Source organism: Cibotium barometz, chromosome 60, assembly GCF_041138505.1.
Source record: "Cibotium barometz isolate CiBa-2024 chromosome 60, ASM4113850v1, whole genome shotgun sequence".
In the NCBI taxonomy this organism is placed as follows: domain Eukaryota; kingdom Viridiplantae; phylum Streptophyta; class Polypodiopsida; order Cyatheales; family Cibotiaceae; genus Cibotium; species Cibotium barometz.
Window position 1 is genome coordinate 4,623,753 of NC_141105.1, and position 25,698 is coordinate 4,649,450.

Genomic DNA, 25,698 nt, shown 5'->3' on the forward strand with positions numbered 1-25,698 from the left:
CCTTCTGATTACGATGATGGTTGTGGCCTTTTATTAACACTTTTTGGACACAAGGTTCCACCCATGAAGGTCAAGGCTACCACCCCACGACACCTCTACTAGGAGCAAAAAGACCTACCAAGATATAATATGGCGATGATTATCTTCTTGGTTCTTCTCTTTATTTCTCTCTTTTTTCCTTTTCTTTTTAAAAAAAATTCCATATTTGGTTCCTAATTTTAAACAGAACTATCCTCACCTTTGCAACTCATCTACACTCCAATTAGAGAAGACACACTAAAGGAAGGTGGAGTACTTAGCATACTCCATTTGGCATACCTTTAGGTCAGTCTAGGCAAAGATTGAACTAAGACCATTTCCAAGGGAGGAATTTAATGCTAATGGTCATCTAAATGTTAACTAGAAGAAAATTGAACTAGTCATATGAAACATAAGTAGGCACTCAATTAAATACCAAAAAGTGACATGTGAGAATTGGTTTTGAATGCACTTGATCAATCATATGGTTTGGAAGTTGCTCTTATAGAATTGCAACCTATATTATGTAGACTTATTTTTGTGTTGCATTTGCTAAACTTGTAAAAATCTTTAATCTCATCACAACAGGTCATCATCAGAGATAGCCATAACTCATATGCCAAGTCCAACTCATCTTCACTCCTTCTCCTCCTCATGGGTTGCCTCTAATAAATACGCCTCCTCATGTGTATAGGATAACAATATGAATTTATGCTAGCTATAAAATGGCATGGCTACTACATGCAAGTGAGCTAAGTAGGCTACCTCTTTCAAAGCTATCAAGGAAATCACCCACTATGCTCCAAAAGTGACAAATGGTTGGCAACATTATTTCATAGAATGATGGTGTGAGTGGTGCAAATATATTTTCTTTCTCCACCATGATTCTACAAATTCTTTTTGGGAAATCCTTACTTGATAAGGTCTACTAAAGCACACTGAGGATCATCATATCATTGTGGGGTTTCTCCTACTAGAGGGACCGAAGTCTTGTCCCCCATAGTGCTTAAAGAGTAAGTTCTATAATGCCAGCATAACACTGTAGAGAGCATGTGATGTGCTCATAGGCAAGACATGGTACAATGGGTGAAACTGTAAGCAAAATAAGTCAACAAAGGTAGTTCCATGTCTGCCCCCTATGATGCTCATAGTCAAGACATGGTGTACTGGGGTGAAACTATGAGCAAAATAAGTCAACAAAGGTAGTTCCATAACATTGCTCTCCTAATGATGCATAAAAATAATGCGAGTGAGTTTGGAAAGGGGGAATATTCAACTCTCCTTAATAGTACTAATCCATATAATCTATGTCCCATATCAATCCATGGTAAAAATTCCATGCTCAAGGCCTAAAGTAACAAAAGTAATATAAGATAGTTATTCTCTATCTCTCTCTGTCTCTGTCTCTGTCTTTGTCTCTCTCTCTCTCTCTCTCTCTCTCTCTCTCTCTCTCTCTCTCTCTCTCTCTCTCTTTCTCTCTCTTTAAAAAAAATTATTCTCTTTCTCATCATATTTTTTGTGTGTATATATTCTATCTTTTTGTACATGTTGGTGCAAGCCATTATGTTGTGGGGCTAGCTTTTCCCCCAACAAGCTCCCTCTCTATATGGGCATGAAAATTGTTAGTAGGGAGCAAAAATGTGGGGGTAGAAGTGTAGCAAATAGTATGTCCCCCCCTTCCTACTTCATGTCATACCTTTGTATCTCAAAAGGTGTTGTAGGTCTTACTTAACGATCCTCTCCAAATTTCCTCCATCAATGTTAGTTGTTTAGAAGCACATCTTGTTGTTTGTTGTGCAACATATTTATTTCTAGCTTCAAGGGTGGTAAGGGGGCTTTCTCATAAGATCGGATGTGGCTTATGGGTTTTTCCCACGAATGAGCATTGGTGGAGGTAGCACTTTACGGCAGGAGTTCTACTGTGTGATGGGCCCCCTTTGGGACATGAATGGGGATATTTAATGAGGGAACTATTTTTTTCATAGAAGTAGAAGCTTCCTTAGGCGTTGCCCTTTCTAAGGGACTTGTTGACCTAGGGTATCTTTTAGGGATCCTCCACACAGATTTGCTGAGGTAATGATGTTGAAGGTTTATCTAAAATTTTCTTCCCCTTATCTAATTTTGAACCTTTAGAACTTGTGACCCCACTGCTGATGAGACTAGGGAGGTTAGCTAATGGTGAGGCTATGGGTACTTGTTTTTACTTAGGGATCTAAATTGAATGGCTACCCTTATAGTAGTAGCCTTGAGCTTTAAGTAAGCATGTAGGTATCTATTTTGGGGTAACTCATAACATGGAACTTCTGCAAAGATTCTCTTTAAGATTTTCTTTGTTGGGCTACTTGAGGTGGCACATATAGTAAAATTTTAGGAACCCATCCAGGAAGGTGGATTGGGGTTACCGATTTTTAACCCATTGGGGTGGTTGCTATTTTGACAAGGAGGTTTTGACAACCTAGAGGGAAAAGGACGAGGAGTTGGTTGATAAATGGGCGAAGAGGTGGAAGAAGTTTCTTTAGGTTCAGACAATGGTGGTGAGGTTTCCTTTTTGCAATTCTCGATGAGGGTAAAAGGCAGCAGAGACATGCTCTATTGGACCAGTTAATAGTGCACTTTATATCTTTTATCCACCTATGTGACTAAGTATTAGTGTTTCCTTTAGTGTTCTTGCAGGCATAACCAGGAAGTCTCCCACAGGTGCTATTATCATAATATATGTCAGTTTTTATAGTATTCCAAGTACCATGGTATTCATACCATTATACCTTTCACTTTCACAAAGAGGTATCTATAAGTTGAGGCTTCCCCAACTGGTTCTAGGAATTGAGAGGTATCTACGAGTTGAGGCTTCCCCAACTGGTTCTAGGAATTGAGAGGTATCTATGAGTTGAGGCTTCCCCAGCCGCATTGGTAGCTCTAGTATTGAGTAATGCATTGTAGAACACGTTTCCATAAGGGATAGTCAACTCTATGGGTGTTCAAAGAGGTGCTATCTGATCATCTATCCCCCCTTAACTTCTTCGACAAAGGCTTGTGTAGGTCTAAGTCCAACTTCTCATCATTTTTGCTGTCAGAGAGGTGTCACTCTTTACTTCTTGTTGAGGATGGATCTTATTTAACTCAACTTTTTTCTTGGCTACTTTCTTATCATGTGCAGCTCGCAAAACAAGTCTTCTTCAGTGAGAGGGCCATAGTACTTTTTGAATTTACTCCCATTAAGGAATCCTACTATTTTAACTCCATCTACATTTTCAACGCACATGGTACCTTGGGGAATTATTTCAAAAACTTTAAATAGTCTTTTCCCTTATATTTGAGTTTCTTTTTCTAGCTTTAGACCTCGTACATAAGTACAAGATCTTCGATTAGTCCTTTCGTTGTATATTTGAGTTTCTTTTTCTTACTTTTTTGTACCTCATACATAAGTACAAGATCTCTAATTTTAATTTCTTTATCCTTGAGATTATTATCAATGATTTTTTTTAATGACGATCCTTTTTAGTTAACCATGTTTTACACATCAATATATCTTTCTTCCTCAAGTTGTTCAAGAATGAGTAATCGATCTGCCAACATATTACCCTCAAGTCTCTTGGTTATTGCTACCCTTAAGCTAGGTATCATGAATTCGTAAGGCATTGCCTCAACAGTTTTAGTTAGTATAGAAATAAGGACTTTGTTGGTGCTCTAGGCTAGACCATTTTCTTGTGGGTAGTATGGCATGGATTTGCGATGTGAAATTATGAATGTTGTGGTAAGATGTTTAATTACATCATTTATAAAGTGCTTTCCTTGGTCACTTACCATTTCAAAAGGATAGTGACAAAATTGGTACTAAAGAGACTTTGCTATGGCCATAGTGTTTGCCATCCTTGAAGCTCTTGCTTCGACTCATTTTGTGGCATATTTTGTAGCTAAAATGTATCTTTCTTGGGTGCCATATGTGACTGGACTGATGGGTCCCACAAAATCAATGCCCCATTTCATAAAGGGTTCTAAAACTTTGACAGGGTGTAAATGCATTATGTCTTTTATTTTGTGGTTGGCATATCATTGGTACTCGTCACATCCTCTGATAAATAATGTGCAATCCTTAAAAAGAATGGGCTCACTAATACCTACATTAATGTATCTTTCTTGCAGTAATATTCGCTACAAAGTACCCCTTATAGTGCACTTATTCTAAGATATCCTCCCTAGGGTAGCATCTTAGTATGTCATCTTTATATTGATGAGGTCAAACCTAACAATTTGTTTGTCTCTTTAGTTCTCAATGGCTTGCTTGGAACCTATTAAAGATTTGCTACCACTCCACCTCTTGAGAAAGAGGAATACGGATTTGTACACATTAGATGAGTTGGTAGCTCTCTTGATGACAAAGAGTGTGAGACCCCTACCCTCTACAACCTATTGGGATGCTAGCAGCGGAATAGCAAATACACAGGGTAGAGTATCCCACTCGGGGTCTCGCCTACGTCTATCCAATCAAGAGACTATCCGATGACTCTTCCCTAAGCCAAACCCCAAAAAGTTTTCTTGCTAGGAAAACATGGGTGATTCCTCCAAGGGAAAATCTAATACAAACTATCTAAAGTGGTCATTTAATCTATTGGTCTTCTAATCTAGACCATGTCATGTTGCTGAGTGACCCAGCTCGTAAGAGGAGCAAGTCTTGCACTTGGTTCAAAGAGATCAATGCTTTTTTTCCCCTTGAGTGAGGCACAACCGTTGATCTGGTCCCCTAAAACAAGACTTGTACGGGTTCTCTATCTACCGTACGTATCTTGAACTAAACTTCTACCCTTGATTTATTTATATTTCAACTATAAGGAATTCCACCGATCCAGTCTAACCTCGTCCAGTCGTCCCATGGGTTACCCGACCGCCCAACCATCGTATCGGCGGAAACTCAATTACTCACCCACCCATAATTGAAATGCCATTTTGCTTTCAAAAATAATTACACACACATATGGTTGTCAGCGACTTCCCCCCGCGAGCCCGAGCATCGCCTATTTAGAACCCTCTAGGATCTTCCTTAGGTGTCCTAGCACTTCACTTAGGTACCGCTTCGTCAGCCCCTCGCCCATTGTACCAAGAGCACACCATTTTAATCTTACCAAGGCTAGTGAAGACCTCGATAGACTTTTCCGTTGCAGGAGGTCCTCCGATGACTCCCCGCCGCCGCCGGCTATTGCAATAAACTCCATACCTCTCAAGCTCTCCCTCCCTCTTCTAAGCTCTCCATTGCTACATAAACTCCATACCTCTCAAGCTCTCCCTCCTTCTCAAGCTCCCTCTCCCTCTTTCTTCCTTTTCTAAGCTCTTCATTGCTGCAGAAACTCCATCCCTCTCTCAAGCTCTCCCTCCTTTTCAAGCTCCCTCCCTCTCAATCTCCCTCTCTCTCTCTCTCTCTCTCTCTCTCTCTCTCAAGATCCCTCCCTCTCCATTGTTGCTGCAGAAACTCTATCCCTCTTTAGTCTACTCTAGGTTCAAGAAGCCTATCCTCAAACTCTATCCCTCTTTAGTCTACTCTAGGTTCAAGAAGCCTATCCTCAAACTCTAACCCTCTTTTAAGCTTTCCATTGCTGCATTGAAAACCCTAAACTTTCTCTTCTCTCCACTCCTCTATTGCAAAACAAGATTTTCTTTTCCCTTCTTCTCTTTTCTTACCACCATGGCCTCTTCCAGTAGTGTGAGAAGACCTAGGGAGAAGGTGGAAGAGCTTGTGCTGCATAACAGAAGAGATGAGAATGGAGTTTGGGCTCCAACAAGATTCAGGGTTCGGGCTTGGGTCTACATGCAGCCAAGCTCTAAGGGACCACATTGAGTGCATCAACTGGGGAATATGTTACATCATTGGAAGGGGCAACTACAAGGCTTCAAGCATACTAAGAAGAAAGGGCTGGTTGCCATAGTGCAACATGTGTATACCCTTGGAGACCTGTACATTCAAGGCCAATGACCAAGGTTTCCTTCAAATGGTCAGTGTAATATAAACAAAGCTTTAACAACATGCTAATATTTGATTTTTTATTTCAAATTTTCTTATGATTCTCCATTTTCTTATGTCTCTATCTGTAGATATTTTTCCCTCTAATTATGTTGAGGAACAACCACTCCAAAGCCTCACTGGAGTTTTCTATGCTATGCATGCATCCATTGGAGAGGCAATGTTTGTATCTCAAAGCCCAAGTGATCTTGTACAGAACAATATCTTTTTCTTTTCTCACTCATATTTTGTAGATAAAAAACTAGGTTTATTTAGCAAGCTAGAAGAGATCCCCAACCCCCCTCTTAACAATCCTCCCGAATGGCCCAAACCTGATGCTTGGACCATCTTATGCTTAAAGTTTAAGATGGTAAGTGATTTCAAGACATCACTCAAGTTTTCAAAGGCATCTAGGTCAGTAGGGCTAAATTGTTATCCTTTACATGTTTTGTGCACATGTTCAATTCCATGCCAATGCACCAAACAAAAACAATGTATATTTGTAAGGAGGTATGGTCTGACCTCATTCAAGGATTACTAGGAGAGGGGTGGGAGGTTAATGAGGGGTCACATCAAGGTGATGTGTACAAGTGCAATGTAGTAGATTCTACAGTGTCTTTCAGGTTCTTGAAGGCACGCTCTATTTTGTACATGTGTTTGCACTACCAAAGATGGATGCAAAAGCACGGGACATGGATCCCACTTCAAAAGAAGAAATTATGCCTATTGAGGTAGCTGTAATGATCCAAAATGGATGGATTGAGCAAGTGGAAGCAAGCAAGCATTGGAGCCTAGCAGACCTGCGTCAACACTTTAGCATCATGGGCTTTGACAATGTGGAAGAGTCAAGTTTCAAGTTGATGAGAAGAAAGGTATATCTGATTCCACTACATGTTTAGAATTAACCCTTACACTTTCTGGTTATTGTGCCACTTTCTATATTTTTACAAATTGGGAAGCGTAAGGAGGGGACAACCATGGTCTCAGAATCATGGCAAATGGGGGACCTTGAATTTTCAGCAGCAGCAAGGTGCATAGCCCTACCAACACATAGTAGGCATGTGGAAGAGCTTGAAGATGAACTGGGTATATGGGAAAATAGCCTCTATTCTAATGCACGTGAGGGGCAAGAGTTTTAGGATCGAGGTGAAGGCAATGACGAGCTTTCAAGTCAACAAGGAGATGGAGATCAACATGAAGTAAATGTCACAAGAGAGGCAAAAAAATGAAGACATTATAACAATTTTAGATTAGATGACATGCTTGTAATTTTGTAGAGCATGCTCTTTCTTAACCAATCTTCATTTAATTGAAATCTTAATATTTTTACAAACTGTGATTTTTTTGTCTAGCGGTCTAGTGTGAAAAGGCCAAACTTTAAATTTTAACTATAAATAGCCAAAGGTGCCTTCTTTCTCATTTTCACGCGATAGAAACCAAGCACAAGCTCACACTATCTCTTTGCATTCACATGGCTACCCACTTTGACAACTTCTGTGAGTTCCTCTCCACCACCCCGTGGGCAAGCAAGAGCGAGCTCTTGCTTGCCCACGGGGTGGCAAAGAGCGAGCATGGCAAAGAGCGAGCTCTTTGCCATGCTCGCTCGTGAAGGCAACTTTGAAAAGTCGCTCGCCCTTGCGTCCCAACATTATGAGATGCAGATTGCATACATGGAGTAATACTTGGCTCCCCACTCCATCTCCTTTCCCCATTGCCCCAATGAGTGATGGGTGCCTGTTGAGCTACTTTTATGCATAATGCTAAAAGAGGACTTCCTACCATATTCTAGGATTGATCATCCTATGCTAAAAGAATAATTTTCATCATATTCATGGTGGGAAACTAATTTTTAGTATTTATTCATAAATAATTGATTAAACAAAAGAGGAATTTTTGGTAATTTTATTTTTATGCAAAAAGAGAAATTCCCATGATAATGGAGATCCATGTAATTAAATGGAGAAAAGAGAAATTTTGGTATATTAAAATAATGAATATTTTTATTAAAGAGGAATTTTAGATAAATTTATTTTATGCATGAGAAAATTTAAATGATAAAAGAGGAACTCCCATGACAATTGGAATTCAATCATTTAAGTGGTAAAAGTGAAATTCTTGGCATATTTGAAATGGGGATCTCAAGGAAACCTTATGTCAAGAATATTTGAGGAGGTTACGCAAGATGAGTCCATTCATTTATTCCCTAGGGCTGGATATGAGACGCACACATGGAAGGAGCCTTCACTTGCCAGAGAGCCTAGAGACATAGGCAGTCTCGCAGCTATACTGTCCACTTCTGTGTAAATGCCATTGGGACAACTACGTAGTTCACCAACATTGTGGGCAGACATAAAAGAATGAGTAGAAGGCAGACTAAAACCAGCAGCCACTGCACATGAGATTCATTTACCTCTAGCAGAAAGAAACTTAAAACACGCAAGGGAAACAACACCTAGATTTGTCAAAATACCAGTTAATCAATTGGGACGTTATTACGAAAGTGACGACACTAATTCTACAATCCCAATTCATCATAAACGGATACCAAGCACTAGCTATCCTAGATGGTGGGGCGAGAGTCAGCATCATCACAAAACGATGTTGGAAAAATTGGGAAAAACCCGAACTGAAAAGAGTATATCTTATCGTCAAAATGGCAAACAAAACATCTTCAAGACCCTTTGGGCTTTTAGAGAATGTGCGACTTAAACTCTTTATGTTTCACTACTGTCATACATTTGTGGTAATGGATTTTCTGCGCCAACCAGACTCATATGACATAATCTTGGGGAGACCCTTCATGAGGGAATCCAAATTGATGCATGATTGAGCATTAGACCATGTGTGTTTGAAGGGACTCACAAGTTCTAAAGATAGATCTACAAACAAGAAAAGCACACCCTATGGTGGAAGGAAAACTGTTTGGTAATGATTCGATTGCCATAACCGAGCGAACCACATCCGTACAAGTATGCCAACCCACGGTGGAATTTTCAAAGGAAGAAGAGGAAGCGAAAATGTATGCATCACTACCTCCTCTGGATTTCAATGAAAACTGGATGCATGTGCTAGCCACCATAGATGCATGTACTAGCCACCACAGATGTGATGCAACCCCGAGGAACTCAATATGTTGAATCTGCACTACTTCTATCTGTATGGTCAATTGGCAACCCATTGAAGAGGAATTGGAGGAGGAAGCTTCAAGCATAGAGGGGACTGGATCACACGGCCATACTAGTGCCCAACGCCTTAGAAGATGGCGGAAGCAGAAATGGTATATTGCTCGACGAAATTCCCTGCTACCTACGAAGAAAACCCACGGATGCTCAGTGGTGAGATACCTCGAAGCTACTAAGGTACACGATGAGTTTTCTAAGAATTGGGTGAAGAGTTGAGCAAGATATCCCTTGAAGGGAAACATAGGGAGGCAGTCACCCTTTGAGAATCGAAAACACCTAAGCTTACAAAAGCTGGGTGCCGAAAATAAAACAATGCTTTAGCAGAAGCCGAGCGCAAGGCTAAGAAGGTGATGGCTAAAATAAAAAGAGAGGATGGGGATAAACCATATCTACTTTCAGTACTATACCATTTCAAGACATACACAATGGATCAAACCAAAAGTGGTCCAATTGACGGCCAAAAGGGTTAAGGAAGATGGTTTATCCACATCATACGATGGCCCAGCTGAGGTCAAGGAAATTGATATTACAGAGCCAAGGGAGGAAACCAAACCTATTTATATCGCTCTAAGGACTTGACTCTCTAGCTAAAGAAAAGGAACTTATTGCTCTCCTTAATAAGTTTAAGGATTGTTTCGTCTGGAACTATAAAGAGATAAAGGGTGTACCACACCTGAAGTGGTGCAACATACAATCCCAATTATGGATGGATCAAGACCAACCAGGCAAAAACCATACCAGATGAATCCTAAATATGCAGCAATTGTAAAGGAGGAAATTGATAAACTCATTGTTGTAGACTTCATCTACGAGATAGAACATATGGAGTGGTTATTACCAATCGTGATAGTGCCAAAGAAGAATGGGAAACTTAGGGTCTGTGTCGATCTCAAAAAGGTCAATGCAGCTTAGGAAGAACCATTACCCATTGCCTTATTGCCTTATACTAAACACGTTTTACAGAGAGTAGCTGGTGAAGAAGCTTACAACTTCTTAGACAGATTTTTAGGTTACAATTAGGTGTCTATAGCACCCAAGGACCAGCATAAAATGGCCTTCAATACAATGTGGGGGACGTTTTCTTGTACAAAGTTATGCTTTCGATCTCACCAATGCCCCATCAATGTTCCAACGGTTAATGTGCACAGCCTTCAAAGACTACTTGTTGCAAAAGTGGTTGGAGGTATTCATTGATGACCTATGCGCACACTCTTGATGGTCAGACCATTTGTCTTGCTTGAGAAAGGTGTTTGAGTGATGTCGATTGTATCGTATATCCTTAAACCCTTTAAAATGCCAATTTCGAGTCAAACACCGTGTGATCTTGGGACACATTGTTTCTATGAACGGTATCTCCATGGACGAAGGCAAAGTCAAATTGATTTTGGAACTTCCCCCACCCAATAATTATAAAGGGGTATAGAGGTTTATGGGCCACGTTGGGTACTATCACCGCTTCATAGTATTTTATGCTGAAATTGCTAAATCATTATATAGGTTACTCATTATCTTTAAATGGATTGAAGAATGTCAAGAAGCATATGATAAATTGAGGCAAGCACTAGCTAATACACCTATTCTGAGACCACCCAATTGAGACCTTATATTCTATGTACACATCGATGCATCGAGCTTTGCTATAGGATGTGTATTAGCACAGCCTGGTGAGTTCAAACTAGACTACCCAGTCTGCTTCGCTAGTCACCAATTGAATAATGCAGAGGTGAATTATACCACCATAGAATGAGAAGAGTTGGCCATGGTTTATGCTATCAAGAAGTATCAGCATTATCTACTATTAACCAACAAATTTGTATTCTTTGTGGACCATTAGGCCTTATTATACTTGGTGAACAAGCCTTGCACAACCACGGGAAGAATCACATGCTGGTTGTTATTACTATTGTAATTCGACTTTACGGTCATAGGGTAAGAAAGGGAACACAGCATGTGTTGGCCGATCATATGTCGAGAATTCAAAATGGGGAACCGGCAACAACTGGTGTTAATGATGACCTCCTAGATGCTTGTTTGTTCAAACTAGACATGGTGCCTGAATGGAGCGAAGAAATATCAGATTATCTAGCTTATGGTTTTTTGCAAGAACGACCCTTGAACAAACATAAAATGTGTCAGCTTGTTAAGCTGGCTACATCTTATCAATTAATTACTGGAGAATTATACAAGCTAGGTAAGGACAATGTCTTAAGGAGATGTGTGTAGGAAGACGAATTTGTCACAATATTAGATGAAGCACACTCACGGGTAGCTGGAGGACATTTTGCTGGGGAAATTACAGCTCGCAAGGTGCTTCAAGAAGGACTATGGGGCCTATGTTATTCGAGGACTCCATGGAGTTTGTTAAAAGATGCAAAGAGTATCAGCGATTTGCTATTCTGCAACAAAGGGACATGATGCCACTTACCCTTGTTATTGTAAGAAAACCTTTTGAGAAATGGGAAATTGATTTTGTTGGACCTATTAGTCTAGTTGTGTATCCATCACAAGCCCGATATGTGATCGTGGTTACATACTATTTCATGAAATGGGAAGATGCCAGAGCCTTTAAGCAAGGTGATGCATGAACAACAACTAAGTTCTTATATGAACAAATCATTTTGAGATTTGGCTGCCCATTAGAATTAGTCAGTGATCACGGTCCACACTTCATTAATGAGGTGATTGATCACTTACTTGCTGGATTCCTTGTAGTCCACCAGAAGTCATCCCTTTTTATCCACAGGAGGCTAATCGTGAAGCGGAAAGTACAAACAAGATTTCGTATACTATCTTGACCAAAACATTAGAAGCAAGTCAAACGGATTGGGAACATAAGCTAACGGGCGACAGCTCTATGGGCATATCGAACATCGTATAAGGTAGCGACGAGATATATTCCCATCCGTCTAGCTTATGGTGTTGAGGCGGTAATTCCTATGGAGTACCTAATTCCAAGCCTGAGAATTGCGGTGCAAGAACGATTGATTGAGAATGCATTAACCGAAAGGTTAGTTGACTTCTTAGACTTGATGAAACCTAACTAATTGCATCACATGGTCTTATGATGGTTAAAAAATTACAAAGAAAATGTTGGTTTGATAATAACTTGAAACTAGAAAGGGGGGACCTCGCCTCACGTATGGTGTGGGAAGCACCAGAAAAAAGAAACTCAAGTATAGAGGATTATGACCTTTGTGAGTGTTCGAAATCACACCTCAAGGGTCAGTTAGAATTGAAACAATTGAGGGCATACAAATGGAGGGTTACATCAATGGAAACAAGCTTAAAAAATATTATGGACCACTGATCTAAGAGATTCTCGTGCAAGAGTATCTTTTGCGAGCAAAAGAAAAAATTAAGCAAGCTCAGGAAGAAGCTAAGGCAAGAGAGGCCAAAGCCAAATAGATACTCCAAAGGATTTGCTCGTGGCACAAGGCTATTACTAGGGCAATACGACAATATGGGTGCCAAAATCCCACCTAAAGTCCATCGTTGTTTGCAAATACCTTCAAAAACAAAGAAAGGGACAGTAAGAGCAACCAAAGCCAATTCTCGGCTAAAACAAATGCTAGGAATGTATAAACATTGGTGTGGAGAAAGAAGCCAATTCAACAGGATGAACTAAAGATAGCAATCCCGTCAATTGCACCCATAAAAATAGAGGATCTGGGCAATGTTATTGAGAAGAAAAAAGAAAAGGTGCAACAAATGGAGATAGAGACAAATCCCAATCAACAAGATTCAATAGAGGCACTCTTCAGTTGGATGGAAGGAAAGATCAAGCACTCTCACACAGAGTTAAAATGATTACAACAACAAATGCCCAGAAGTGCCAAAGTACCACCTTGGTTTCCAATGGTAATAACAAAAAGGAAGTACAGAGGTATCCATTACTCAAAAGTGGATACAAGGTAAAGACGGTTTAAAATGAAACATGATCATTCACTTCATTCAACCAACTTTTGATTGCATAATCGAGTGTTTGAGCATGAAAGGAATGTAGGGTATCAACCTTGCACGCACTCTATACAAAATAGTTCATGCCGTGAACTGGTTCCAAAAGAGTTCACGCTGACGCCCGTGAATTGGTTCAAAATGGTTCACGGCATGAAAAAGTCACCTTTCCTTTGACCAATCATTGAATGCCATGTGGCATACTTTATTAAGGTAGCCGCCCAGTCCGACGGCCATGCCATAAAATCAAATTCTTTCCTTTTTTGTGCATTCTGCGTTTGCGATTCTTCATCGTGTGCATCCACAAGCATTGCATCTCCCCCCGCTCGATTTCCAACTCATCGTCTACCTGTGTAATTGAAATCTTCGAGTTAAGGTGGGAGCTTGCCTTTGTGTCTTTTTTGTTTTTACGTTGCTTTCCTTCTTTTACATAATCAAATTGCATGGTAGGATTGAATAATGGAAGAACCTGAGTGTGATTGATTGCATGTGCATGTTTGCTTTCCTTGTCTACACAAACCTACACTCTCATGGTTTCACGAACCCTTGCAATCACAATGTAAATCATCAAAAAATAAAACAGAATTGGGTGTGTGCACCTGCTATCTCATGGGTTTTCGTACCTTGCACTTTCACGGTTCTAACCATTTTATGATTTGTGATTGCTGCATGAGCATGTTGATCCTTTGCTCCACACACAACATAAACCTACACTCACCAAACAACTCTTAAAAAATGATCAAAAAATGCAAAAAAATGGGTACCCTACACTTTCACGGTTTCAAACTGTCTCATGGGATTCGTACCCTGCACTTTCATGATTTCAAATTGTTTCATGGATTTAACCATTTCACGGTTTTAGCCCATCTCATGGAATAACCGTTTCATTATTTTAGCCCATCTCACGGGTTTTGTACCCTACACTTTCACGGCTTTAACTGTTTCACGGGTTGAACCATTTCACGGTTTTAGCCTATCTCATGGTGTTATCTCATCTCACGGTTTTAACCTATCTCATAGAATAACTGTTTCACGGGTTTAACCGTTTCATAGTTTTAGCCCATCTCACGAAATAACGGTTTCACGGCGGGTTAACTATTTCATGATTTTAACCCATCTCATGGGTTTCATACCCTACCATCTCATGGGTTTCATACCCTACCATCTCACACGATGTGCACCTTCTTGCATGTAAACTCATACCTTCTTATTTGCTCACACCACTAACACACTTATATAACCCTTACACACACCACAAAGAAAAGAAAAGGAAGAAGAAGAAAAAGAGGCACAGACAAGACACATGCTCTCACTAGTCGTAGGACTGACCTTCTTCTCATTCTTATAAATGTCGACCTCAGTTACTTATGAACCAAAAGCCGAGGAGACTCCAACCGTAACACATTAGCAAGAAGAAAAGACCTACAGGAGGCCCAAAATTAAGCTATTTGGGTCAGTATGCACAAGCATTCCATGGATCAATCATAAGCAAGGAAGTCCAAACTACCTAAGGGAAGATAACTCTGCGGTACCACAACCCAGAGTGCTTGCACATCTTGGAGGAATCGAAAGTCAAAGACAAACTAGAGAAAGTTGGCCTAGGACAAATGGCGAAATGTCTCCCCCAGACCATCGATACAAAATTGTACAAAATTGTGTGCGGAGTACCTCAAGTCTTATGACAAGGCCACTAAGAGAGGAAATGTGACCAAAGCAGATGGAACAACATAACAGGTACTACTCTTAGAGGATTTGATATGGGAATCTCTATAGTTACAGGTTCCCCTTAACAAAATCACCAAAGTACATGAAGAAAAAGTGGATGATTGGGCATGGTACATCCATAGGAAAATGGAAAACTATCTGAAGGCACACTAGTCAAAGGTGTGCAATCCGTACTTAATGACAAAAGTGTTGAATCATGTGGCACAACTGCCTCTTCCAGGTCCAGAACAAGAAGGACAGATGCAGCAAGCAGCACAGCTAGAACCACCATCGCTTACCTTTGGAGAGCTGTTAGAAGGACAAGCATTATTGAAGGACACCAAGGAAATCATGAAGGAACTCAAGAAAAGTAGAAGGAAGAAAATAGACAGGAAGATGCGAGGAATAATGTCTGGTGTCATAGAGGAATCACAACAACTAGAGGCAGAGCTAGCCCAGGAGATAGCATCTTATCAGGAATTACTAGAGCAACAAGAAGTAAAAAGCTTAAGTTTCGAAAACTCTAGTTGGCATAGTAGCAGAAACACATCAATAAACTTAAGCTTAAGCTTAAGTTTCAGAAACTTAAGCAAAAAGCTTAAGTTTCGGAAACTCTAGTTGGCATAGCAGCAGCAGAAACACATCAACAAACCCCACCTCCTAGCCTAACACAAATTATTTTTAGAAACCTTTCCCCTCTTCGGAATTCCATCATATCAGATACAGAGAGAGAAATAGAACACGAAAAGCTGCAAGAAGAAGGGCACCAAAGCCAAGAAGAGGCAACCTCATCATAGGTAGAAATCCTCGAAGAACGACTAGATACAGGGAAGAGAAAGAGAAGTGAGGAGGCGACTAGCCCTAGCAAACGTCAATGACTGGATGATGCAGAGAGAATTCCGCGAAAGTCTTTTCTACATAACCTGGATTACGAGAAGTTCCTCAATGAGACTGTAGAGGGCCTAGACATTCTCTTATAGTTACTACACTCTGAATTGGAACTCTGAATTGGAAGGAGTGGCTGGAACAACTGCTTCTATTTGGAAACAAGAGCAGAGGGTGTGGAGATGCCATCTTTTGACCACTCACATGCCTTAAGACAGAAACACAACACTATGGAAATAGGTCCAGGATGTCACCAACCAAGTTCAGACGCTCCAAGAGCATTTAACAGCAGCAAAAGAAACCCACCGAGATGTAACCTTAAAAAGCTTGAAGGCTGCCGAAGAGCAAGAAGTAAGGTATCAAACACTCAGAAGCAATAATCTCGTTCTCAGCCAGACATTGATGTAACCTTAAAAAGCTTGAAGGCTGCCGAAGAGCAAGAAGTAAGGTATCAAACACTCGGAAGCAATAATCTCATTCTTAGCCACACATTGGTATAAAGAATTAAGGAAAATATAGACTTAAAGGCACAACTGGCAGATCCAAAGAGAAGTGGCACACAATAAGGAACAAGCCAGCATCCAGGGCCCAGGCCCAACAGCTTCAGGAGGTCCAAAATACATTCCGGGCTAAGGAAGAGGATTACAAAACAACTTGACATCAATATCCGTAGCTCTTAAGGATGCTAATCACAAAGTGATCCAACTTCAAACAGAAAGGGATCAAATCAACAAAGCTAATGCAGAAAAATTACGGGCACTGAATGAGACCATCAACACACCAAATCCTTGGAGATGCAGAAGCTGATTGGACACCCACAAATAGGAAACGTTGAAGATTTCCCAGTAGCTCCAAGCTAGTCAAGCTTTGGCCGTTGAAAGGCTTCAAAAGATTACAGAGACTCAAGAAATGGAAACTGTGGCCAGACGAGCATATGAAGTTGCCACAAGATGCTTTGAAGAATTAGCTATAGCAAGAATGGTATGCGAAACAATAATCTCAAATCTTCTAACAACCAAAGATTCTCGGATACAGGAATTGGAGTGACAACTAGCAATCTAGGAACGTATCGAAAGATAAGAGCCTACCGACGAGAGTTGCGTCTACTTCTTAAGTGAGCCTCAGAGATAGGTTCATTGCCAGTAACTCCTCAGGCCCCCCTCAAACTTTGACACTCTTTTTGTCTACACTAACACTCTCTACAACATGCAATCAATTTGTCTGATGACCTGAGCCTAGGAGATTTAACACTAATTAAATAAAATACTAAGCATGATGCTAACCGCACTATTATCATGGGGATTTTTCAGGGGGGGCCTAGTACTAATTGATCCAAAGGATGTTTTCTTCTATCCATTACACCCTATTGTGTTCAACCTTCATGGTTGGTGTTGGGTGTTACAAAAATCAACCATCCTGGACAACAATGCGGTGCTGACACATTAGACCTGTTCGTAGTTACCAATGGATCATCAGTTATGGGTGGTTAGAAGTGTATAATCCCCATCAACATTTGAATCTCTGTGAGTCTACACTCTATCATCCTTTTGGCATTGTTAAAATTTATCGCAATATACACAAACATCTAGAAGCCATACTGACTGCAGTACTCTATAATTTTGATAAAATATACATTGAATATCCTACAATATCTCCTGAGGATATCCTGGAGCTACAAGAATTTCTGAAGCTCAACAAACCCACCCATCCACCCCCTACTTTTGGAGAGGGTAAAGAGGAGACACTAAGCTCATCTCATCTTCCTACTTATCCGGTGTTTTCATCTGTAGAGCAAGTAAATTACTAAATCCATACCCTAATATTCCTCCTACTGACAAATCTCACGCAGATTGTATTTTCTCACGTCTTCCTTCTCTTCCATTAGAATTTCCCACTAACACTCTTGCCCCTGAGGAGTTGTGGCACCCCAACCCGTCTCCACCACGGCCAACTCAAGAGGTTAGTCACACTCTACCCCAAGATACTCTTGAGCCATTTACTAATGATACTATTCTTGAGTCATTATCTGTTTGCAGATAATGGCTCAAGATACTCTTGAGCCATTTACTAATGATACTATTCTTGAGTCATTATCTGTACAGATAATGGCTCAAGATACTCTTGAGCCATTTACTAATGATACTATTCTTGAGTCATTATCTGTTTGCAGAGTACGAAGGCTTCATCAGAGTAGGGAATCCTCTCCTAAAGCCAAAGTTAATGTTCAAAAGGTGTTAATGCAAATAACACCTTTTGAACCTACTCGACGGATCCTACGAGAGGCATATTCTAATGTTACTTCCATAAAGCAGCCATATGTACCATACCCTCTCCGAGCACCAAAGCCAGAATTAGAAGTATTATTGCCCTTGGCTGGAGAGGGCACCTTCTGGTCAAATGTGGTGTGGCATACAAAGCTGGCTAACCCGCACTTGGCAGATTTACTTGACATCAAAATTGTTACATTCATGATCAGCTATACTGCTTGGCGAATCCAGTCCATACACGAGGGGGATATACAACCATTGTCACAGACGATGCCAACCCCAAAAACTTGAAGATTTTGGTATACAACCAGCATGGCGACAGAAGTACCTAACTATTCTAGAATATAGTCATTAGTATATGTGTGCCCCACCCACACAAAGAGTAGACCCTTTGTATATGCCAATGAAAAGAAGATGGACACCATTGGAATTCCATAAGGCCAAGTAAAGAGATTCACATGTCTGCTACAACTTTCCTTTTTTCTTGCTAGCAACATTTTCAGATATAGGACAACAAAGGAAGCAATTGCTGACTTGGATACATGCATGGCGTCGAATCTCGGACCTTACTATTGTAGCCAGTGTCTGATTTCTGAAGTTGATCGTGGTCTTGATTGATCAACCTAAAGAGAGATATGACGGATTTGATGCCAATCAACTATAATTTGACACGAATCAAGGCCCTGATAGAGGCATGATGTTATATTATCATCGCCTAAGGTGTTTACCAGCATATACGCATGTCACATTTGAAGACACGGCAAACACCAGGTTCTAGAGATCACACTTTGCATTCAGAAGAACCCTGAAAAAGCTTCAATCATGCTATAACTTCTATCATCTCATGAGTTTGGCGACCAGGTCTTTAGGCCTGGGTGACAGGTTTTATGAGGGACAGAACCTACATCAGCAGGTAGTAGGGGGATTAACAATTATGCTCCTCCATTTGAGGACATTAATAAGTGTCATGTAAAGGCACTATAAAGGTTGTAACATTATGAGAGATTAGCCACCCAAGGCCTTAGTTAATAAGTTTTAAGTGTGAATAAGGGCCAATTTTATATAAGGTATTTTCTCATAATGAAGATACACAACCCCCTTTGTGCTATGAGAGTTCTTGCTTTTGTCTTGAGAGTTCTTGCTTTTGTCTTGAGAGAGAGAGTGTGTGAGAGAGTACTCTAGCACATGTGCCTTCTCTATACTTGTATGCTTGCATGCTTGTGTGGTGAAGTGGGAGAGATAGAGATTGCCTTGTGTGGTGGTGTGAGCAACGTGTGAGCGACTCTACAGTGAAGCGTGGAGAGAGATAGAGATTGCCTTATGTGCTGGTGTGAGCGACTCTACAGTGACAGCGTGAAGATGAAGCTTGGAGGATTAGAGCTTCTCAAGTGAGCTTGGAGACCTCAAGCGACACACGCTCGAAGCATTGGTAAGTTCCCTACTACGACAGTTGTGTTCTATTGCTTCTTCCAAAGGTGAAGGTATAGAGTTCCTTCTTGGAGGTGTGGTAACCCATAACAAACTTTGGATTCCTTACTAATATTCTCTTAGGTGTACTGACGCTCTTGTTGTTTGCTACTTACTGTGTCTACAATCGCATGCTTCTTTTCTACATTGCATGGGAGCTTTTAAGATGAGTTAGATGTTGAGTAAAACCACTCTTTCATTTAGTTTAATGATATTTTTGTTTCTCCCTCCTCACCTAGCATAATGTGAGCCATCCTCCTTCACCTAGCTTGTAGTGCAAACTAATAGGATCTTCACTTACCTTGTAGCACTACATTACCATCACTAGTGACTTACCATAGCCATCTTTCCAATAATGAGCTACCACAGTCTTTATCTAGCCTCTTATTCTTCAGTGTGGGTCATGAAGTAGAACCACCTTTTTTTAAAACCCTCCTTGCCTAACTTGTAGTGTGCAAACCAGGGTCTTTACTTACCTTGTACTACCATCCATTTCTTTCACCATGCTTCATTGGTTTTTTCTTCATTCTAGGAACACTAACATGAATGCATAAAAGCTGGGCTAAGTGGGTTGTTTTTCATGGTCTTATCCACATTAGCGCAGCTCCATTAAGTTGGTGCAACTAGCTACACAATAGGATGCCCATACACGATCACATCTAGAGCAAGTTGACCTATTTGTCATAACTCAATAAGGAGAAACTAAGAAAATAATCCCATACATAACCACATCTAGAGCAAGGTGACCTTGGGTTTTTGTTGTAACTCAATAATGAGAAACTACAAAAAATCCTTAAAAAATGGAAATATTGTGCTACTTTGGTTTCATGCTAATCATAGTCATACACAGCTCTACCACTTGTGCTATCTTTTATGGAGCCACAGCTTACAACAAAAGGTAGCCATACAAAGCCATACTTCTCAACCTTTAACATGTTGACTGAGCAGTTAATAAAATTACGAGGATAGGGAATAATATCACTTAATATTATCACCAGAATAGAATACACCAAACACACAAAAAAAACATTAATAAAATGTGCTTTGGTTTTTCCTATTGTTCGTAGAGCCATTCAAGGCTACAACATCAAATGGATGTCTATTTTTATTGCAACTTCTATTTATGCAATGGAATACATGTCTATTACTTTTAGAGATATTCATGCAGTATTCTTGCGTTAGTTGGTAACATGGCTTATTTGATGCATTGAATAGGTAGTTTTTAAGAGTACACCTATGGCCTACTTGATCAACCTACTTGATCATGGATCTGACCAACTTATGATCTAGGTTCAAATACGTGTTAAAAATAAACAAATTTGTTATTTTTCAAGTTGATAGAACCCTATAATAGGGTCATGAATCTTAACATCCCACTTTAGTCAAGTTTTTATATCTTGTTTTCTTTTTATTCTCATGGCTAAATACCAATCCCCTACGAATCTCAACCAAGACAAGAATGTAATGGGGATGATGTAGACATGGTTGACATGGAAGGTGCATCTTGAATTTTATACATGCGATTGTTATTGTTACTTGAGCAACTGTTTTTATGTTAAACATTTATTTAGTCTATTGTGGCTTGGCTAGAAGATCAAGTGTTATGCATTACATGTGACCATGCTTTGACTTTGTAGTAGAATACAAGAGCAACATGAAAATCATTTATCAAGTTCTCCTTATACAAATGGCTAGCCATAAGGCTTGTATGTATTAGTAGAGATAGGTTATGGGCACCCACTTGAGTTGGGCGGCTGGGCAAAGCCCTGAATATATACAACTTTTGATAATGTGAATGGGGAGAAGAACTATTTTCACGTGTTCAAAGATTTCTTCTTCTCTTGAGCTCTTATAGTCCTCTTGCTTGCTTGTGGTATGTGTGAGTGCTTGTGGTGTGTTGAGTGTGCATGCTCGATATCTTGAGTGACAATGTGATTGAGGTAGAGTGGAGTGGAGTGGAGAGTGGTTCAAGATTGCCATTGTAGGGGTTACCATGGAGGATTGGGAGTAGAGGAAGTGTTCAAACAAGAGGGATCAACACTCTTCTTTATCTCTTTTGCCTCTCTAAATAGGACTTCTGCAATCCAAGATAAGTGGTTTTCCACTATCCTGTGATTCCTCGCATGAGGGCAAGAAGGTTCTTTGATGTGAACAAATGGTGTCATTGCCTAGGGTAGGACTAATATTGGACGAGAGAAGGAAGTAGAACCATCTTGGATGAGAGAAGGAAGTAGAACCATCTTCTTCTCAAAATTCTTCTATAGGTTTCTCACTTAATCATGCCCTTGGATGCAAATCCTTGGTTAATGTTAGGGAAATGCATTCTAAAGTAGGGTATTGAGGAGATTAGAGTGTTAATTTATTACTTTCATCATTACATGAGCATTAGCCTCAAGTTAATTAGGTAATTAGTATACATTAGGATTTTTTTATATTTTTTCAATGCTTAGCCTTAGGTTAATTAGGTAATTAGTATACATTAGCACTTTTTATATATTTTGCAAAGCTTAGCCTCAAGTTAATTGGGTTATTAGTATACATTAATCTAGCCATCATCTTAGCTTAATCTAGCCATCATTACATAAGCATTAGCCTCAAGCTAAGATTTGTAAAAAAATTTTGTAAATTTTTTTACAAATCTTAGCTTAATCTAGCCATCATTACATAAGCATTAGCCTCAAGTTACTAATTAGGTAATTAGTATACATTAGCATTTTTTGTAATTAGTATACATTAGCATTTTTTGTATTTTTTACAAAGCTTAGCTTAATCTAGCCATCATCACATAAGCATTAGCCTCAAGTTACTAATTAGGTAATTAGTATACATTTGCATTCTTTATTTTTTACAAAGCTTAGCTTAATCTAACGAGTAATATTTTTTAGAAGCATTGAGTAAACAATCATGACGTTAAGGTGTTGCATCACCACTATGCTAGAAAACCCAAAAAAACATCCAAGAAAAAGCTTGAAAAAGCCAAAACCATTAAAAAAAGTGTATTTTGCTCTCTAGAACTTTCGGATCGTCGAACCAATTTTTATATTGTCCAGCATCTAGATCGTTAATCTGAGGCGGTTCAAATCATTGAGACCATAGTTGAAAATGGGCATCGTGGGATAAAGTGGTGGGTAGATGATTTTCATTTCAACAAACTTGAGCTAAAAAAAGAGAAACAATCAATGGTACAAATCTTGTAAAGGGTATAAACTGGTATAAATAACTGGAAAGTACACTAAGAACGGTGCCAACTATTGTCTTAAATGCACTTTTGGATCGCTAATATATAGGGTTTATGATCATTGATCCCATCTCACAAGTCTCGATCATTTGCTAGATCATATAATTGCGATCCAAAATCCAGATGATGCCCTAACTCAAACCGCCAATCCAACTCTCAGATTGTTCTTACTAACATGCTCCACAAATAACTAGCTCATCCCACACTTCTTTGGCATGCTCTGTGTTGCTAATATGATGAATGATATTATTCCCAAGGCTTAACACAATGTTGGCAATGGCTTTTCTATCCTTATTTGTCTATCCTTTAACCTCAGTCTCACTCCCTTCCTTGAGCTCATCTCCATTTACTTACCCCCAAAGCTCCTTTTGCATGAGTGGCTTTTGTTTGCCATGTATGGAACTTGATTGTTTGCAAGTTTGGTGTTGCAAGTTTGGTGGAATTCCAAATTTTAGATCACTGTGATTTGGATCATCGATCATCGATCCAGATTATTGATCTAAAAAATGTAAATCCAAATTGCTGATCTAAGTGGACTTTCAAAAAGCAGAAAAACCAGAGATCGAAAAAAGACAACCTTAGCAAGTGCTTACTTTCCCTTTGCCCTTATCTGGCAGAGTACTAGTGGTAACAGTTGTGCCCATCTTTGGCCCCATTAGAAGTGTCGTAGTGCGATGGGGTTGTGGGATAGGACGTTGCGTGTAGCTTAGGTAGCCATACTTGCCTATTGCCTTCATAGAACTTTTGGGCCGTCAGGAGATTCTTAGATGCCCACCTTTGAGTAGCTGTGGCTTGAGGATGAGGTGGGCTTTGTCAATGTCTTTGCTTCGGTGGTGGTGGTGTTCGAATGTTCTCCCTGACCTTGTGGGTTTGCGATTGCCTTGGCAAAGATTGAGGTGAGGGTATGGTAGTGTATCTATGTGTCGGAGCCTTTGGTGTCGTAGAGGTTTGCAAGGGAAGGTGGGATCTCTTGGGAATCCATAGGGTGCTAGCACCCTCCTAGTAACCTTGTGCGACGAGGACCTTCTTGGGTACCCACCTTTTGAGTATTGGTGGGTCCAGTGGACAACTTGGGTTAGGCTGATGGCTGTTAGTAGTGTTAGCTTGTGGCGGATGAGGCTTTATTATGAATTGTAAAACAATTATGAATTGTATGTGAATGTGGCTGAGCTTCGACGGAAGGCTAGGTGGCCTAGAAATGCTTTCACTGGGCGCGGTGGCTGCTTCCTCTTCCATCTCCGGATGCCCGGTCCATGGGCTAGGGGCTCCCCTTTCTTCAAGGTCTTCAAAGTGGTCATGGCGGGAACGGCGTAATGTTACGAGGTTGTCATGGCTGGAACGGCGCAGGCGCCAGGTGTATTGTAGCGGCGAAGAAGGAGAGGAGGGGGGAGGAGGTGGGTGGAGTCTGGAATGGCAGGTGGACAAGGTGCTGGGAGACGCGGAGTCGCAAGCGCTGATCCAGGACCTCAACGCCGCAGTGGAGCGCGTCGCCAGAGCCAGGAGAGAACTCGACGACATAGAAGAGCAGCAGAGGCGCGCCGGGAAAACGGAGAGTGTAGAAGCTGCAGACTCACTGGTATGGTACATAACCACATCTCATATGATATTTTGCAAGATCATTTAACATCCAAGGATTGCACGCACACACTCATGCTATGGGAATGCCTCTGCCTCCCCTATAATATATGAAGGTGGAGGAATACCAAAGAGATGTCTTTGCAGCTGAAGCTGATGTGAAGAACGCTGAAATTGCCCTTGTGAAAGCCCGTGCCGGCAGCAGCATCTGGGACATTTCAGAGGTCAAGTGGGAAAATGGGGAGGATATCAATGAAGATGCTGAGCGGGTGGAATCTGGCAAGGCGGGTGCAGTGTCAGCCATCGTGGGCACCCTTGCAGGCCTACCATTTTTCTTGGCAGCATCCCTGCATGGAATAGAGCTGGCTGTGAGTGCTGGATTTGTGTTTACTAGCTGTGCCCTGTTTGGGCTGACCTATCGATATGCAGTAAGGCGAAACCTTGTAAACACACAACTTAAAGCTGGCTGTGTGGCAGCCTTTGTCCTTGTGAGGGGTATGAAATAAATTTTCTTGGGAGCTTTATCTTCATGGCTTGTAGCTTGAGGAGGGCATAATCTTTTCTCTGGAAAATGCAGGTCTTGGACAAATTGATGCAGCAAAACTGTTCCTTGGTCTACCTGAGGATGCAACTCAGAAGCTTTTTCAGGGCTGCTTATTTGCGGCTGAGAGTGCTGCTGTCTTCAGTTTTGCAGCAGTCAGTTTAGAATACTGTTTTCGACAAGGACTCATCAGCCCGTTTCCTTTGAGGCAGCAATGAAGCTGCAACAGAAGCGGCCATTGTACTCTAAGCAGCAATGATACTCTTGTTTGCCCTTACAATCTCATAAGAGCTGCATGTGGTATACGTCGACTGATCTATTTTTTGTCTTATCATCTCCCTGAGAATAGATCTTGCTAGAATGGAAGGTTGGACTTTTCATTAGCATTGTTCCCCTTAGAGTAACCAGGCAGGAACATTGAAAGGACCTCACAATTCTTGCTGGGTCTTGTGCAAGGAAGCCCCATAGCATTCACAATCTTATCATATAAGCGATCTGTATGATGAGGATGTAACTGTGAGTTGCTGCCAGCTGTGTAGCGCAGTGGTTTTAGGTTGGAAGTCTCGGGGGGCAAACCTGGGTTAGTGTCCTGCTGTCTACAGCCTGGTGCAGAGATTGCAAAGGGATCGGGGGGTTGGGTGTGTGTGTGTGTGAAAATCTCTCTTAAAAAAGAGGATGTAACCATGAGTTAACACAATATTGTCAATTGAAACAATGTGAGTGCAGATCTTAGAAGGCTGGTAAGTGCAAAATATACACACATGAATCTGCCTACTCTGGATTTGTTCTGTTAACTTGCAGCCATAGCATGCTGCTAGTGTTACTCTGAAGGTGGTTAGAGCACACAGCTAGCTCTACTTCAATTGGACGGTAAC

General features: G+C 40.6%; 1 protein-coding gene across 1 annotated transcript; it reads left to right on the forward strand.

Annotated features, from left to right (window-relative positions):
• The first annotated feature begins 23,842 nt into the window (after positions 1 to 23,842).
• On the forward strand, positions 23,843 to 25,126 carry LOC147604899 (uncharacterized). The gene is made up of 3 exons (XM_086794258.1): positions 23,843 to 24,283; positions 24,399 to 24,777; positions 24,860 to 25,126. The coding sequence occupies exons 1-3, from the start codon at positions 23,867 to 23,869 to the stop codon at positions 25,039 to 25,041; spliced, it is 978 nt and encodes a 325-aa protein (XP_086650384.1). The 5' UTR covers positions 23,843 to 23,866; the 3' UTR covers positions 25,042 to 25,126.
• The last annotated feature ends 572 nt before the right edge of the window (positions 25,127 to 25,698 follow it).